Source organism: Ruditapes philippinarum, unplaced genomic scaffold, assembly GCF_026571515.1.
Source record: "Ruditapes philippinarum isolate M1 unplaced genomic scaffold, ASM2657151v2 ctg674_1_1_1_1, whole genome shotgun sequence".
NCBI classification, from domain to species: Eukaryota; Metazoa; Mollusca; class Bivalvia; order Venerida; family Veneridae; genus Ruditapes; species Ruditapes philippinarum.
Window position 1 is genome coordinate 173858 of NW_026864021.1, and position 17024 is coordinate 190881.

General features: G+C 30.2%; 1 protein-coding gene across 8 annotated transcripts in view; it reads left to right on the plus strand.

Annotated features, from left to right (window-relative positions):
- The window catches only part of LOC132724139 (innexin unc-9-like), a 160423-nt gene that overhangs the window by 129683 nt on the left and 13716 nt on the right, over nt 1–17024 (plus strand). Inside the window, exon 1 of one of the 8 annotated variants that reach the window (XM_060708959.1) lies at nt 81–453. The exons of 6 other annotated variants lie outside the window; for them this stretch is intronic. Coding sequence is in view for 1 of the 2 variants with exons in the window: in XM_060708958.1 (XP_060564941.1) it covers nt 9142–9143 (2 nt within the window). In the remaining variant the exon portion in view is untranslated. Of the gene's footprint in view, nt 1–80; nt 454–8963; nt 9144–17024 lie in introns of those variants that run through there. One more of the 8 variants, XM_060708958.1, reaches the window with a different exon arrangement.

Sequence of the window (17024 nt, forward strand, 5' to 3'; positions counted from 1 at the left end):
TGTGTAACTCAAGTAGTAAACGGTACAGCCACTGTAGTTACTATGGCAACAATGATGATGTGGCTTATCATTTTTTACTCTCTCTCTCCATCTCTGTCTACTCTCTGTATACAAATAATCAGTGATAAAGTTATATCATTGCTTATACTTTGTAACAAGTAATTGTGCATGTTTTCATTGAGTGTTTTACCGAGTACATTCGGGAGTGGAAGTAGGGCTTGAGGAAGTGTTTCGTCATTAACGGGTGTTAAACTATTCACGAAAGGAATGGAATGACTCAAAACTTTTAAAAAAATAATTACAACTGAAAGATTTTACACAACTTGCGCTATTGTGGTATACAGAAGTTATTGTTATAAAATTGTGATAAAAAGTTAAATCAACAAAATATATCAGGGAACATTTGAATGGTTTATAAACTAGAAATCAGGGAATTGATTGACACGCTTCATGGTAAGTTACTTCATTTTCTTTTGAATAATGATATCAGGTGAATAAATTTTGACATCGCGTTGAAATATTTGACGGCGTATGTGTTTGATTAATGTGATTAATTGATTATTAAGCTAGATTGGTATAATGAGAGAGAAAAAATATGTGTTATGAACAAAAATATTAAATCTTAAACAAGTCTGAAGATTCTACTTGATGAGTTCAAGAACATTTTATACAATAAAAAAAAATGTTTAATTTAAACATATTTTGTCTCGGATTATTTATACATGTTACAGTTTACGAAATATACAATGTATACAAAGCATTTTAAATAGTCTTCCAAAACAGGGTTAGAATGACAAAGTGTTATAAAATTATTCTCCTTAATCGTTTATAACATAGTACAAATGCTTTCAATGATAAAGGACAGCCGATTCAATGTAAAATTAACATGAATAACTATGTCTTCAATATTTAAAAGTATGTATACATATATATTGTCTTTATAGCAACTGTGATTCAACAACAAAAATTTCTTGTATGTTTTAATCTTGTCTCAACTCTTTACAGCAATCATACTACACAGCAATAAAATTTACTATTATTTAAAGCAAATAAGAATTGGCTATTTTTTTTTTTTTTTTTTTTTTTTTTTTTTTTTTTTTTGTTAAAGATGTTTATATTTGTCAACACGGGAGGTTAGATACGATTGTGTAAATACATGTGCATAAACATTCTTAGGAGGAGACCCCTCGAAACAAAAACAAATATATGACAAATGAAGACTCGGTTTTATCGAGTATGTACTTGAGTTTACACCACTCATGCCCCCTAGCACCGGTATAAGCGGTATTAACTCCTCGATAAGACTGATATCAGGTATATATCCGTTATATCACTGATATTATACTTTATGAGTATATCTAATCATCTGTAATTAATCAGTATGTAGTATATACGTATAAATGACCTGTGATATCCATCAAGTATTCATGATGATAACACATTTTTTGGTCCATTGTAAATACGTACAGTTATTGAAGACATTTTAACGTACCTTCTTTACTATTGTAAGCGGTTTTACTAGTATACTGGCAAATTCTTTGTTTGACTAAAAGTGGAACACTCCTTTATAGATATTGATTTATTTTGTTTAATGACTATTTTGATTTATGTTTTATTTTTCAGTAATATGTTTCAGATAGAAATGTATTTATAATTGAATAATATAAAGTTTCTATCTGTGAGGAAATTTTCAATCGTTACGGGACGATTTCAGTAAATAATGACAAAGTGTAGTTTTATTTGATTTTGTTCTGTTATCTTTACTCTTTATATGTTTGAAGAGAGAATATCCATATTTGAAAGCTAACCATGAAGGCCTGTAGTAGTGAAGTGAAGTCTCATTTAGTATTGTTTTATGTACACATTTAATGATAATTTTAATATATAAATATAACGTTCAGTGACATATTCGTAGCAAGACGGTGATAGATGTATGATTAAAGCATTGTTGTGATCAAACGCCGTAAAACCAAAGTCACTTATTCAATAGTCTTAATAAAACAAACATGCGGACATGCTTATGGTTAATATAACTCAGGTTTCCAATTGCAGTAAAGTCATAATTGATCGGTATTTTACATTTTATCATTATCTATTGAAAATAACTTTGACATTAATTAATTTGTAAAGATATTTTGTACAACAATTGTATCTTTAAGTCATCATGATTCAGCGAAAATTACCCGTTTATACGCGCGTATAAGACGTAAAACACAATGGAGCTATATTTGAATTATTTCATTTTCTTGTAATATCAGAGAGGTAAAAGATAATGCCACAGAAACGAATGCCAAGTTAACAAAAACTTACCCAACAAAGATGACTTTATCAAGATGTGGGTGTGGCGGCCGTCTGGGTGCTGATAACGATCAATCAATCACTTTTAACAGTCATTCATAATCTTGATAATCTAATCTAGCATATTAAAGATGTTACCAGAAAACATGTTAATCTTTTTATTCTGGTGTCACGTCTGTAATGTGTTTTATATAGGTTTTTTATTTACTCTATAGATCTAACTGGAAAATCAACATTGTTGTATACAATGTATGAACTAAATGTTTACTGTATACACGTAATTTTGTATGTCTGACCTAACGTATAAAAAAAAACTTTACGTATAAAAGACGTAATTAACGTAATATACAAAAGAAGTAACTAAGAAATTATCGCTTGATAGATGCTTTTAAATTCGACTGATGAAATCTTTATTGTTCCGAAAGTATAAATCATTTACTGCTGTATATAAAATGTAAATTTAAGATTATATGTAGCACATTGATTTAATCATTTAAGTTTCGACCAACTAATTAAAATTGCCGAAGAGTCATGACGTCTTTCTGTGGAAAAAAAACTGACATCACATTAAAGGTTTTAAAATACATGTTACACTGTAACACCGGTGTATTTAACGAATCAAACGAGTAATGTTTCAGTACCACACATGAAACATGCTGAAATACTTGTTACGTTCTCAGGTAGTGCACAAAATGAATAAAAAACCTGCAGCATACCAACGTCATAGCTACTGCAGACGATAGAGGTATGAACTCTTGCACGTGAGCACGTGTCTCTATGATTCATTAACTAATTAGAGGCAGATACTTTCAGAAATTAGAAGCTTCAAATTTTGAACACTCACAAGAACATTCCTTAGATATTTAAAAAGTACATACAGGTATTTGTTGAATTATTACGAATGTTAAGAATACATGTTATTTTTTTTTATTTTACGAATGGTAAAATACATACATGTAATATTATAGTTGTCATTCAATTGGGAATGTCTGATGTCAATGTTATCATAAAAATATCATCGTTTATTTATATTTGGCTGAATATTTACAGTTATAAAGAGTCTGGTATTTATAGTCTGGTATCTATCAATGATTTTTTTCTTGGCATTGCAATTTGCCTTTACTCTCGGTATAAGCTGCAATAGTTATATGCCTTGGTCACAGTAATGCTTGCCTACACGCACGTGTAATCTGGTCAGATTATCGTCTGTTGGCTAGTCTAATAACCTAGTTTTTTGTTATTAAAATCGTTTAGATATACATTTTGCTGTTCCAAAGTCCAGCATGACAATACAAATTTAGCAGAACATAATAAAAAGCCCTTGAACATAATGACGAGTTACATTTAACTTTAACATAGAATGGATTAACTAGTAAATTACCGCCATAATTAGTAATTTTTCTCACCAAAATATCCGGAAGAACAAAATTCCTGTCACCTGATTATTAAAAAAAAAATATAAGGAACGAAAAATAAAGTTTGAAGAATGTATGTATGTATGTGCATTAATCAATATTAGAACAATGGTGATGGGGTAGATAATTTATTATGTTATTGTTATATAATTGTGTTCACGGGTCATCAGATAGACCTTCTTACGCTGCCACTGGTTGTCTTGTTTTCTAACCGGATGTTTTATTGTCTTGCGCATGCGCATGCTGCGTACCACTAAAGTCGTTGCCCTACACGGAATAAATAAGGAATTTAGACCAGTACAATTGTTTACCTATTACGTCTTTTCTAACCTTTCTTATAGAAAAATGAAATATGGTTAATTTACGTTGAATAATATAATATTCTTAATAAACCTTTTCTGAATTTTCTAATTAAAAAATGGTTTTATTTCTAACATTAATTCGTTAACTTAATAACTATAGAGCTAATTGAAAAAATACCAAGGCTTGTGTGTTCCGGGGAATGCCTATGTTTACTTGAGTCATATTCTATTCTGGTATGTGTTGTTGTTGATATTTTTCTTCCTGGTCTTAAAACATTAATGGGGTTTACTGAGATGGATTCCCGAAATTAATTAATAACAATTACAGACGTACATACATATCATGCATTCCACGTGCAGAACCACGTGTTCCTTTTATGTTTTAATCATTAAGTCTTACACAAACATACCTTTATTTTACCTGTGTTTTCTTGTTTTACTGGTGTCTGGTTAATGATAAGAGCTTTCAAAACATTGCATACTTGTTCAGTCGGAAACAAACCTAACTTTATACTGTACTGCATACTGGTTTTTTGTGGTGTAAAGTGTGAATCTTTAAATACGCTTCTGATTTTGATGTAAGCTTTAAAGTTTCTTCTGAAATTTATTGAACTTTTACTTAAACTATTACCACATGGCCTTATCTAACGATAAATTAAAAAAAAAATACTTTAAGGCTTAGAATATAAAGTAAATGAGTGTATATATATATATTATATAACATTTATATGTTTCGTGTGCATTTTAATAAGGGGTATATTACGTTTTACACAAAAAAACGTACTTATATAAACCTACCCGTATGTTTCTAGTTTATTTTTCACTTCTAGCTTAGAATAAAATACATATGTTTCTGTCTTCTCTTATATTAAAAACTATAAATGAAATACATACGCTTCGAGCTGATACATTACAAGTTATAAAGACATATGTTTTATATCAATTAAAAATGAAATACCTATTTTTCAAGGTTTTTTTACATCACAAGATGTTTCAATTTCAAAATGAAATCCATATGTGTTGTAATCTATCGATTGTTGGCTGCGTGGATTCAAACCCCATCAGGGGCAAGCCGTTGTTTCCTTGAGCAAGTAACTTTACAATCATTGCTTGGTACTGATTGGTTAAAAAACGGATTTGAGAGTGTTTAAATCAGCTTCCAACAAAATCGAATTAAAACAAATTTGTAACAAACTAAACTATCCATATGTTTCTCGCTTTTAAACATTACAAGCTAAGAATGAAAAAGACCCCCTACTACTTCAGTTTCCAACTTCTCTACTTTATAAGTTTATAATAATTACAAACGTTTGAAGCCATTTTACAGTACGAACTTAGAATAAAATTAAAATGCTTATAATGAAATACATGATACATGTACATTTCTAGTTTAATTGAGAAAGAAATGTTAATGATATTTACTTAAAATCAAAAAGTCTAATTATAAAACTAGATAATGACAGAAATAGATATGACAGATCACAGATCGTAATTTTCTTTTAACGTGTACATATGATGTAATCAATACATTGTTCTATACAAATTTATTTTCTATGCAATATTACAATGCATTAGTTTCATTATTTGAATGCAATATCACGTAAACATTTACAAGTCGTCATTTGTTATTTCAAAGCTTTATTTCAAATCAATAGAAAAAGATATAATGTTGTTGGAGATCAACAAGTTCGTATGTAATTAAATATACATACATAATATGTAATCTATGCGTCTTGCTCAAAGGATTATTAACAGACAATGTATATGATCCTAACGCAAGGAATCTGGTTATCGCTTTAATCTTCCTATTCAAAGGAATGATTTGCGAATTTACCTTGTCACATAGCTTCGGTAAAGTAGGGAAACAAACTGAAGTGCTGTGTACAGATGTTTAAACAATGGACAGTTTTCTTACTTGATAAGATAAACAAAGATTGTAAAACAAATACATGTACGTGATCACCACTGCTTTAATTGACGTCTTTCAAGTGCTCGAGCTTAGTACAGTTATACACGTAAGTACGTGTAGATGTCAGATAACTATCTGCATGATTACGCGTTTTTTATGTGGGGTGTTTTTGAGAAACACCTACTGTGAAATCTATAATGTATTTTTATCTTTTTGAATTTTCTGGTTCATTTTGAACATGCGTTGGAGTACGTAATCCCTGGAGTAAAATATACTTCAAACCACCGTGTAAATAGATAATCATCATTATTAAACGGTAAATATTTCAACATAAACAGAACCATAGGTAATACAACACATTTCAAACATCTGTTTGCCGTAAACTTTTAAATTAAATTAATGTTTGTTATATTGAATTTATGCTAAAACTATAGAAATTTACAAATCATTAAAATTAATGTACTTTTACTTACAAGCACGCAATGTATAGAAATATTATTAGGTGTAGAACTACATGTTTAGAGAAACTATTACTCCTGTATATATGTATGTATGTATTTATATATTTATACGCCTCTGCGCAGAATGTTTTTGGAATGGCTGAACACTTAAATGAACATTTTTACTTATTAACTGAATAGCGTATTTTCTTTGATATAACTAAAGTTATAATTTTGTATGTTTTATTGAAAGCAGGGGGAAGTGATTGTGTTAATGAGAGACATTTAAACAAAACATGAGAGACTTTTGCCGTTAAACGTCATTTATTACTTCCAGCCATACTAATTAATGCATAATCGCTATCTATTTGAATTAATTGGCTACAGTAGCTCGCCTATTATGCATATTTTTTCTATTTTCCTAGAAGATTTACTTGATATAGAGCACCCAAGAGAATACTTCATTGTTGCCGTTGTTTCCACGAGAAACTCATGAAAAAATCTTACAGATAATTAATGACGCGGGGCAATTTTCGGGAAATACCAAGACAAAAAAAGAAGACATATATTAAAGTTGCCATTACCTTTTTTCCTCCTCTAATTTTTCCATTTGCTTATATACTAAATATTATACTATGTTTGTTTCTTTTTCATTTTGTTATTATTTAGAGATTTAAGTACGTTTTTTTGGAATAAAATCAAGGGCGATTAAAGCAGTATTATAATTCACATCGTACTCATTGTCAACAATGGTGCCAAATAGTTCTATCCTAAACGTGATAGAAATTACGACGTTACGTGAGTAAAAATTATAAAGTACGCGAGAAGTCTAAAAATTTTCATTGAAATAAAAAAATACGCGAGAAGTCCAAAAAATGCTTATAGGTTTGAAAATTTACCGACTGGAACATTTATTTGGTATGTGTATTCTGTTTTACGTAATTAAATGAGATGAAATCTTATTAAAGATGCACGTCCTTCATGTTAGTTTATACTCTAAGTTGTACACACATAGAACTTTAGCACTTACCTTTACTAAATTCCTGAAGTGGCGGAGTCCTACTACAACAATAAGTGAACATGTTTTCTTTAACGTAAAAAAGTAAATCATGATTTTACAATTATTTTTCTCACTATAAGATGGCCGTACTTAATTAGAGGTCGAATGGTAGCAGAGGGTGTTTTTCATAAACGTCTTTCACTTCCTGTAACATAAACGGACGTCAGATACACCGTAGTGTATGACAGTTTAAGACCTGGCAAAATTACTCAGACATGGATTTGGACAGTAAACTGGACCCCCAGAATAGTTCATGTCTTAACCACTTAACATCAGTAATTACCGTCAATACTCGGGGTAACAACTAGAAACCGTTCTGGCTATTTGCAACTTATTATGCTCATTAGACATTCATAGATTCACGTTAATTATTACCATCTTTTACAAAGCAATCCGAAGTTATGTCCATCATATGTCTCAAGCAGTGATATTTACTGCCAATCCGAGATTAGTGCTTTCTGGACGATTAAATACATGTGAAATTAGCGCGTTTGTTATCTAGTATGGATAGATTTTTACCTTCTAATTTATGATTTCAACATTTGTTTTATTTGCAATCATGGAAATTAATCATAACTGGGTTTTAGATATACCTAAATGTGAATCATTCTGACTGAGTGTTTGATACGTAGAAAACAATAAAAGTAACAATAGGTTCTTGGCAATATTCCTATTATTTTGAATACTTGTGAAAAGTAACTGGAAGAGCTCTGAAATTGGTTAATAGCTTGAATCTATATTAAAATATACATTGGTTATGGGTTAAAGCTATAGATGCATTAGAGGAGAAAGAAAATGACGTCATCAAAATTCACTGCACGAAGGACCGTTTCCAAAACTACATACTAAATGCAACAGTTTGTGTGACAGTACTTACACTAACGTGTTTAGCAACGTTGACGACAAATCACAGCTCGGATTAGAATGTTTTAGTATAAGTAGAAATCAACACTCGGATTAAGTCGGTCTTTTATTGTCTTACGCCAATCTTACAGTGCATTAATGTAACATATGGGAGGGAACGTCGGACATAATTTCAGTCTTCGAAAAACACTTGTAAATGCAATCTGCTTACATGTAATATAATACATTTGTATAGATGTATATAAACGACAGCAGACGACACCCAGTGTGATTTTAGCTAACTATTATATGAGTTTTATTGTAAGGAGCTTGCGAACAAAAGGTATCATGTTGATAATTTATGACAAATTGCAGTTGTTAGATTTTACAGAATTCACTGTTTAATGACTTGCAGAAACCGTGATGCAGAAAACCTGGTGATCTTAAATACAGTTGTTTAACTATACGGTTAACTATACGGAATGTATACCGCATGCTAAACGGATTTTATTCCTAGTTGTATGTACTTTATTATAGAAAATAAATTTCAATTTTAACCACCTGTGGTTGGTAACATACGTTTTACGATAATATGAGTTTTCAATTTTGATTACTTTAATATTCATGAATGTATAGTTTACCTTACAGTAGAGAGCTCACAGAATGTTGTTGTTATAAGGGAATATATCACGTGAATAACGTGCTGTTTTCAATTGACATTCACGTTCATCTATATTATGATATACAGGACATTAGATAGTGATATACTCCAATTCTGGAAGTTTATTTTGTATTACGTGAAAACATTATGATGTAATGAGTACCCGTTCTATGACATAGCAGGCTTGGAAACGCTTGGACTGAATAATCAAGCATGTAAGTTTACATATTTCATATATTTTACTTATAGAATACAAATGTCCTCTAGACTGCACGTGCTGAATCATTTTAATTTAGATGACATTTTTAGTTTGATGGCGAAAATATATACATGCCAATATCTATGAAAGAATCACAGTTCAGAAATACAACATAAATGAAAGTTGCTAATTTCCTGACACGCATGCGCACAAGCATGCACACTGATCTGCCCTTACAATGGGAGTCATGAAGACGAACTGACGAAGATAAATAAATCAATATTCTTACTTGACAAAAGGATGTGCAATTATTTACAGATATTAAAATACGGAAATGTAATTAATTTATAGATCAGATTTGTACTTGCAACTTTTAAACACGTAAATCAAAACATATTAATATGATTACATTGACCAGGATATTAGGCAAACAGACTTTGTTAGGATTTTGTGGGATATTTTGATGAAGAGCAAAATGTTGGCTGTTCTCTAATTGGCTACCATCTATCTTGACAGAAGCCGCTTTATTTCTATTGTAATACTCCAAGGTGATTAATTAAGATCTCACAGAACACTAATCTAGCAGATATATAAAATCCCCCCCCCCCCCATCACCGACAACCCATCACATAATATACAAGGAACGTGTGTATCATATTATGGTAGATATGATGGAAATTACTTTAACAAGTAAGATAAATTCTAAATTTAAATTGCAATATCTTTACATTTACAATTTTATTCATTTAAAAAAATATTCCGGGTTTCGTTTTTTGGAAAATGAAAGTGGCATGTATAAAATAGAATGTTTTTTTTTTTTTTTGTTATAAATATATGAATAACATAATTAAGAGCTATATTATCAGTTTGAGGTGATCGTTGTACATATTAACTAAACTTAAATCCCCCCCTCTTTCAAAATACATCGGACATTTTATGTTAATTATTCAAAATTTAGCCGATTTCAAGTTGACCTATATTCGGATGATATTTTTTAATTGTTGTTATATTTGTACAATAATGATTAAAAAACTGGAATCTGGTTCAAAACGTTGAAATTGAAATGCTGTCATGTATTCACTTAATATCATCAGAGACATAGTTTAGTAGAGAACTAGGGGGCTCCCCAGTAATCTTTTGATTCCTCAGGAATGTCAAAGGAGCAATTTAATGTAAAATTAGTTCGGTTCGAAAAATACAAAAACGGGTTTATTACAAAATGTTATTGTCTTGGAAATATGTGTGTGTCTTCGACATTGATCATAGCAAAGCTAGACACTTTTCATAGCAAAAGTTTTTTTTTTTACATCCATCGCAAGCTTAGCTTTACATAGTTTATACAGATGTCATATGGCACCACATGATGTAAAAATAATAAAAGAAGTATTTTCTGCTCACTTTCAAACGTAAGCATTAGAGAAAGCAGCTTGGATTATAATATGTCAAGTAAGTTTAATAAGATTTTTTTGGACTAGATCTTGACATAATGCTCTGTGAACATCGTGCAATCATTGTATTTCAAGCCAAGAATAATTCTGACACCAGTTATTTTAGGTATATATTTTGAGCGTTGACCAAGAAGTCCTGTTTTCCATTATATCTAGTCATGTGACCGCGGTCAAACCGGAAACTATTTCACAATATATATAATTGATTAAGTCTGCATGGTTTGTTTATTATGATAAGTATACATTAATTATTTGACTGTGTCAGTCAACAATAAGAACTATTTGTATTCAGAGGTCAAGTTCTTGCCGACATGAATGTGATGCAATACATGCTTGACTTTACATTTTTATTTTGCAACAATTGTGATGATGTCATAGACACATTATTGGCATAAGAAAAGTCACTACTGTCTACATTTCACTAGGGGTAAAGGCTAGACACGAAGGAAGATATTCACACATTTATTATATACATTATCATAGGAACACTTATATAAGATCACGTGATCGTTACAACTAACGTTATGTCTATTTTCATGCAAATGTTTTCAGCAATAATTAAACATTGATATACACTGGACAAATGGCAAACGTATCTCAAATATTGTAAAGTAATCGAAAGATTTTTATATCTTAATACTTGAACTTGTTTCTTATAAAACCAGGAACAATTTACTTAATCGTATCTTGTGGAATATTCTTGACAATAGTCTATTTTCTACAGTTTGCTTATTGACATTTAATCGCATTTCTCGAGATTGGGTCCCTCTCGTGTAATAGAAAAAGTTGAATAAAATATCCATAAACTTAATTTTTAACATATCATCATTCATTCATGACTCTTTAGCACTGTGTTATGACAATTACTGGCACAATGTACGCTATACTGTTTTTCAAACAATGTTCTCTTAACTTTTAGCACAATAATCTAATAATTTTAGTTAATTGACCTATATATTTTACCATTACTTGTATAATGTTGTATACATTAGACCACAAGTAGTATTTTCTTTTGGTGTCTTTGGAAATATAGCTGCGTTAAACGTCTTAACCATTTTCTTGCACGCACTTAATTGGGCTTATCTTGGTCAATAGAAGGAAATCCCTATTGCCTCCTTTATTTAACTGTTATATGACTAGAAGATGATTTAATCAAAGTACGGTAGTTATGTTTCTTATTTACCATACTGTGTATAGTTTGGTATAGTCTAAGATACTGGTAGTTGTAGTTATAGAATGGTACAGTAGTGCAATTAGTTAATCATCTAATCATAATGATGAATTCAATTATAGGTTTAAATATCTTCATAATTTATCATAATTGCTAATATAAGTTGATTACGCCCAGGTGTATAATTTTACAGTTCTAAAACTGACTTGTCCAACTTCCATTTAAGAACTATCCAATATCAATTATGCAGATATCAAGTTGGTCAGCCAATAGTAATTGACTGCATGGATGTGCAGGCATGGTGGTAAAGGAGAATTAATTCATGTTTCAGCAAGTCAATCGTCTTGATATTTAACATATTAGAAAGGAGAGACTCTTTAATCAAAAACCGGTGCAAGGGGGCGTGAGGGATGTTGCACATTTTCTTTATACCTCATGTACAGACTCAGTCAACACGTGTCTGCAATTTTCATGCAATTTTGCTGATTTTAATGCCTCCGGGGGATCACCCTTTTTCCAGATATTGGCACCTATACATGTTGAACTCCTTAACCAAGTTTTCATCTTACAATTGTAATAATCTCAAATATACCCCCAAATTCATATAAACATTGTACATGCTAAGCCCCTAGGATGTAATGCTTAATTCATATACTATTCTTTTGTACCTACATCCAATAAGATTCAAATTATATCTTTACCCCAATTGTAACGTTTCAATACCATTTAACACTCTTAATGTCTCCAGAAGCAACCACCGAGTTATAATTTTCTCTATATCTCATAGATTGTAGAAGATATTAAATGCTCGCGTAGCAACGACATAAAAATAGAAAAATACGTTTCATACGATTGAAAGATTCTCTTATCAGTATTATTCTTGTAAATATAGAGTAAAATCAAGAAAAATGAGATGAAAAGAGAAAAATAACTTTTAAATAGGTTATGGCACATGCGCAGTGTTTTGTTATTTCTTGGCGCAATTATCACTATGTATAAATTACTCATACGTTATATTTAAAATGCTCTCAGAATAATCTTATTTTTCAGGTCTTCGCTTTTCATGCTTTGTATTAGAAAGCTTTATGGTTATGCGTTAACACAATTTTTGGGCTTTTTGTAGTCGCTGAAATTCCGCTAGCTTTTGCAAACAAATTAAAATTCCGTATAAGCACATGTTCAATGCTTTTGGCTCGCCGGTTTTTCCTGTGCAAACATGAACGACCATGTCATTAACAAAGCTTAAAGGTTTTTGTAATTTTACAAAAATTGTTACTAGGTCACTCCATTGAAATACCCATAATATTGTTTAAGGTTTATAAATTATTCTAAAATGTATTTTTGCTTTTTTGGCTTTTTAAAAAATATTATGGTAAAAGTCGGTCTTGTCAAAATCCATGAAATTGTTTGTTGAAAGGAAGCCAGGTGCATGACATTTGTGTATTATTTACGTCGTTTAATTTAAAGAATAAAAAAGTAACTGAAGTATTTTAGATGTAAGTAAAGGACGTGTATCGAAATTGACACTTGACATGCTGTGCTTAAATGGTCAACACTACTATATGCTATGCTAAATATTAAAAAAAAACTTATCATGAAAGTGGATATATTATTTTCTGATAATTTAAAATGAATGGAATAATTTTTGAAAGTGTATCTCAAGACGATCTATAGAGACAGTGTCAACTTTAACGTTCTACAAAACTATTGAGTCTATTACACATCATTTAAGACAAAAAAAACTCGTATGCTTTTTTTGTTCCAATACCAGCAATTTAACTACCCGAGAAACTAAATAAAACATCTGGTACCATCTTGCCATTAAAAATAATCAAAGCCTCCGTGTATTATATACCGGTAACTCTAATTGAATTCAGATATCAATTCAAACCGAGATACGAATCGGAAAAAAATAACTCGAGAGGAAAAAAAACGTGATATTTTAAGCTTGGTGGTTTAGATTATACGCTTATTTTTCTGAGTATTTTAATGAAGGTTATGCCAATTCAGTGTATTTGTGTTTTTGTTTACCTTTTTTAAGGAATATATAAATATGTAGAATCGTGCCTTATTCTGGAAGAGTGTAATGGGATGATATTATCTATTTAGAAAGCAATGACAATAAAAAAAACTCAAGGTGTTGTGTTTACATGTACATTGTTGAACTACAAGGAGGGACAGAATAATTTCTACACATATAATGCTTAAAACTGTTCTTAAGACAAAACTACACATATTTAATGTAATTCAAAATTGAATTTAATCCAATAAAGAAAACATAATTATTTTTTATACATTTGAGAAATGAAAAGTATATTTCAACGCAATTATATAAGTTTAAAAAAAAAGTACTATATTTAGATAATCAAACGTCTGCTGTACATATGTTTCTTTTCAAAACTCTAAAATCAACTTGGCTTATAAATTGAAGTTAATTTTGGCTCAGCCGTAGACTGTAAATTTTATTTATTGAATATTATCTGATGAAAGAATGAAATATTTATACAATATGGTTAGTTTCCGGAGAGGATTTATCTGTTAACTTGAAGATTGATATGTTTTATTTTTAGAGAAATTATGAGCTGTTAGACACAAAAAAAACATGTGCAATAAATATAAATGTATTTTTATGATAATAAAGTTATTTTTATATTGATTAATTATAAATGAATTATAAGTCAATCTTGATACGAACAATTTTAATGGCGTTACAATTCATCAATGAATTACTGCAGTCACAGTGAACATGTAGATTGTTTTCTTAAGTAACACAAAACCTTTAAATCGAACAATTTTTGCCATTAAAGAAATCAGACGTTTATGAATAATAGTTTTATATGATTATTTCTTACAACATGTAATATCAGCAGACGATAATTACGTCAGAACGCCGCGTAGATGACGTTCAGCTGGGGGAGATGATTAATTGCCCCTTTTAAAGAACTTTGTATAATCTTATCACTGAAATATAAACAAATTCTTCAGAAAATGAGGCATTACAGAGGAACACGTTTACCCTTAGACTGTATCGAATAACCTTTATTTTAAGACACATTAAAGCATTCAACCTGTTTTCTTGAAACAAAAATCAGTTTTAGACATTGCAAAGATTGTATGCTAATCACACACAAAAAATCGGGGAGTTTATCTCTTGAATATTTGTTACTGTTACCATGGTTTTTGGAATATTTTTCCATTACATTTCTTAATTAAAAATGATTTTATATCTCTGCGTGTTATAATTAGACATGAACATTATGACGTATCCAGGAATTATATTTGATGAGAGGCTTTTTGCAGAATGATATATTTGAAAGGCATTGATGCCCCGGATTATGTAATCAGAATATTGACATGATGGATATTGTACATGTATGTCGACTGTAGTCTGAAATCTCAGTTATAACTGAACTATATCTTATACCTAAATCGTTTCAAGAATGATCAAAACAATATCATTTAACTGATGAAGGAAACAATAAATATACGCAAAAATATTTAAAAAGAAAACCAATAGTACGCTATCTTAGACTATTGACTATAAAACGGATTATTAGAGTGTGATGGAATAAATCGGACAAAAATTCTGGTTCTAAAACTAGAAATATGTATATAAACATCAAGATAATGTGCTTTATAATCTAAATTTAAATCAGATAAATCAACAGAGTAATGTTCTCCGCCCAGGTGTTCCAATTTCGGATTATTAGTATTTCGGATATATGTTATGAAAATAAAAAGTGAGATAATAAATGGACGTTTGTTTACAAACGGTGACATTGTTTGACGGAAAGGATAACAAAAATGCATTATCATAGGAATATGTAAGTATTAACACCGTTATAAAAATAAATAATATATAAAAATATACTAAAAGCTGGCTTTTCTGACCTATAGTTAAAACAGCTCTTATACAATATTAACATGTCCGACCACCTTTATATTAACTACTCAATGATCGTTTTGCGATCACTATTCCCGTAAGAATGAGAAAATAAATAAACCAGGATGGACCTATTTTCATAGTTTCTTCTTATGAAGATTTGTTTAAAAGTTTACGGTTCTTCGTATAAGAAAGAATTACACCAATAATATACAAAAGATAATATTTGTGTTATTTTATTTTTACAAACTCTGAAAATAAAATGTGTAGATATAACTACTATTATGTTAACCCAATTGCTTGTTTAATACTTTCTAAATTGGCATCTTATAAACAAAACAGTGAACAAACTATTATTTCAAGTACATGTAGTTTGTTTATAATGTAAGTCATTAGAGAGAGATATATTTTCCCAGGATAAATATACTGGTCAAAAACATCAAACGACTAGCCGTGGAAGCTTTATGTCTGGAAAAACTATCTACGCTTGTGTGATGTTTATTTAGTTTGGGATCTCCTTCGGTGCTAACTTATATATGCACTTAATATCATCAAAATATTTTATTAGAATGCCCCTATCAATCTTCATACCATCTGGTTTATATATATGATCTGTAATATATGATCTCTCTATATTTGAATGATAGTTGGTATCATTTTGTGATTTTCTTTACTAAAATGAAAGAAAACATCAAAGGGCAAATTTCACGGCATATAACAGCCACATTTAACAAAATCAGCAAAGATTGCTTTAAGATGACTTTAATGGACAGCATTGCGTAGGTACACTTTTCGGTCGTATGCTGTTTGCTTACACGATAACTTCCTATATATGTGAGACATCCGGTATTTGCCGAAAAATAACTCGTCTGCTGTGTCATTTCAAAAATGACTTTAACCTTTAGCGTTGCTAAAATAAACGGTCATATAATATCAGGTGGATGTCGTGGTGTAATGACCCTGCCTTTTTGGTTTCTTATACTATTATACTCTATTTTCTTTCATATTTAAGGAATATTTTCAATCAATCATTTTTATGAATTTTGCTGATTTAAAAGTCGTCTCGTTTTGTATACTATACATAATATAAAAGTCGTTAAATAGCAAGCTTTTACTGCTCTTGATGATACCGAATCTTATGTGATCTAAATGAGACACGGAAAAAAACGATCAATGTCGAAATATCACGAACTCATGTTTGATATAATTAACCCTTACTGCATGAGCATTTTGTGAAAAATGGCTGTTTTCATTGAAAAGTCTCCCGTTACAAGTTCAATTTGCTATTTAATTATAAAAATTGCTTCAATACTAATTAAACTTGCCACAAATTTTGACTGGACCATTGCCTTTGTAGCAAAATGTTTAGTCTTAAATTTTCTGTAACCATGGCAA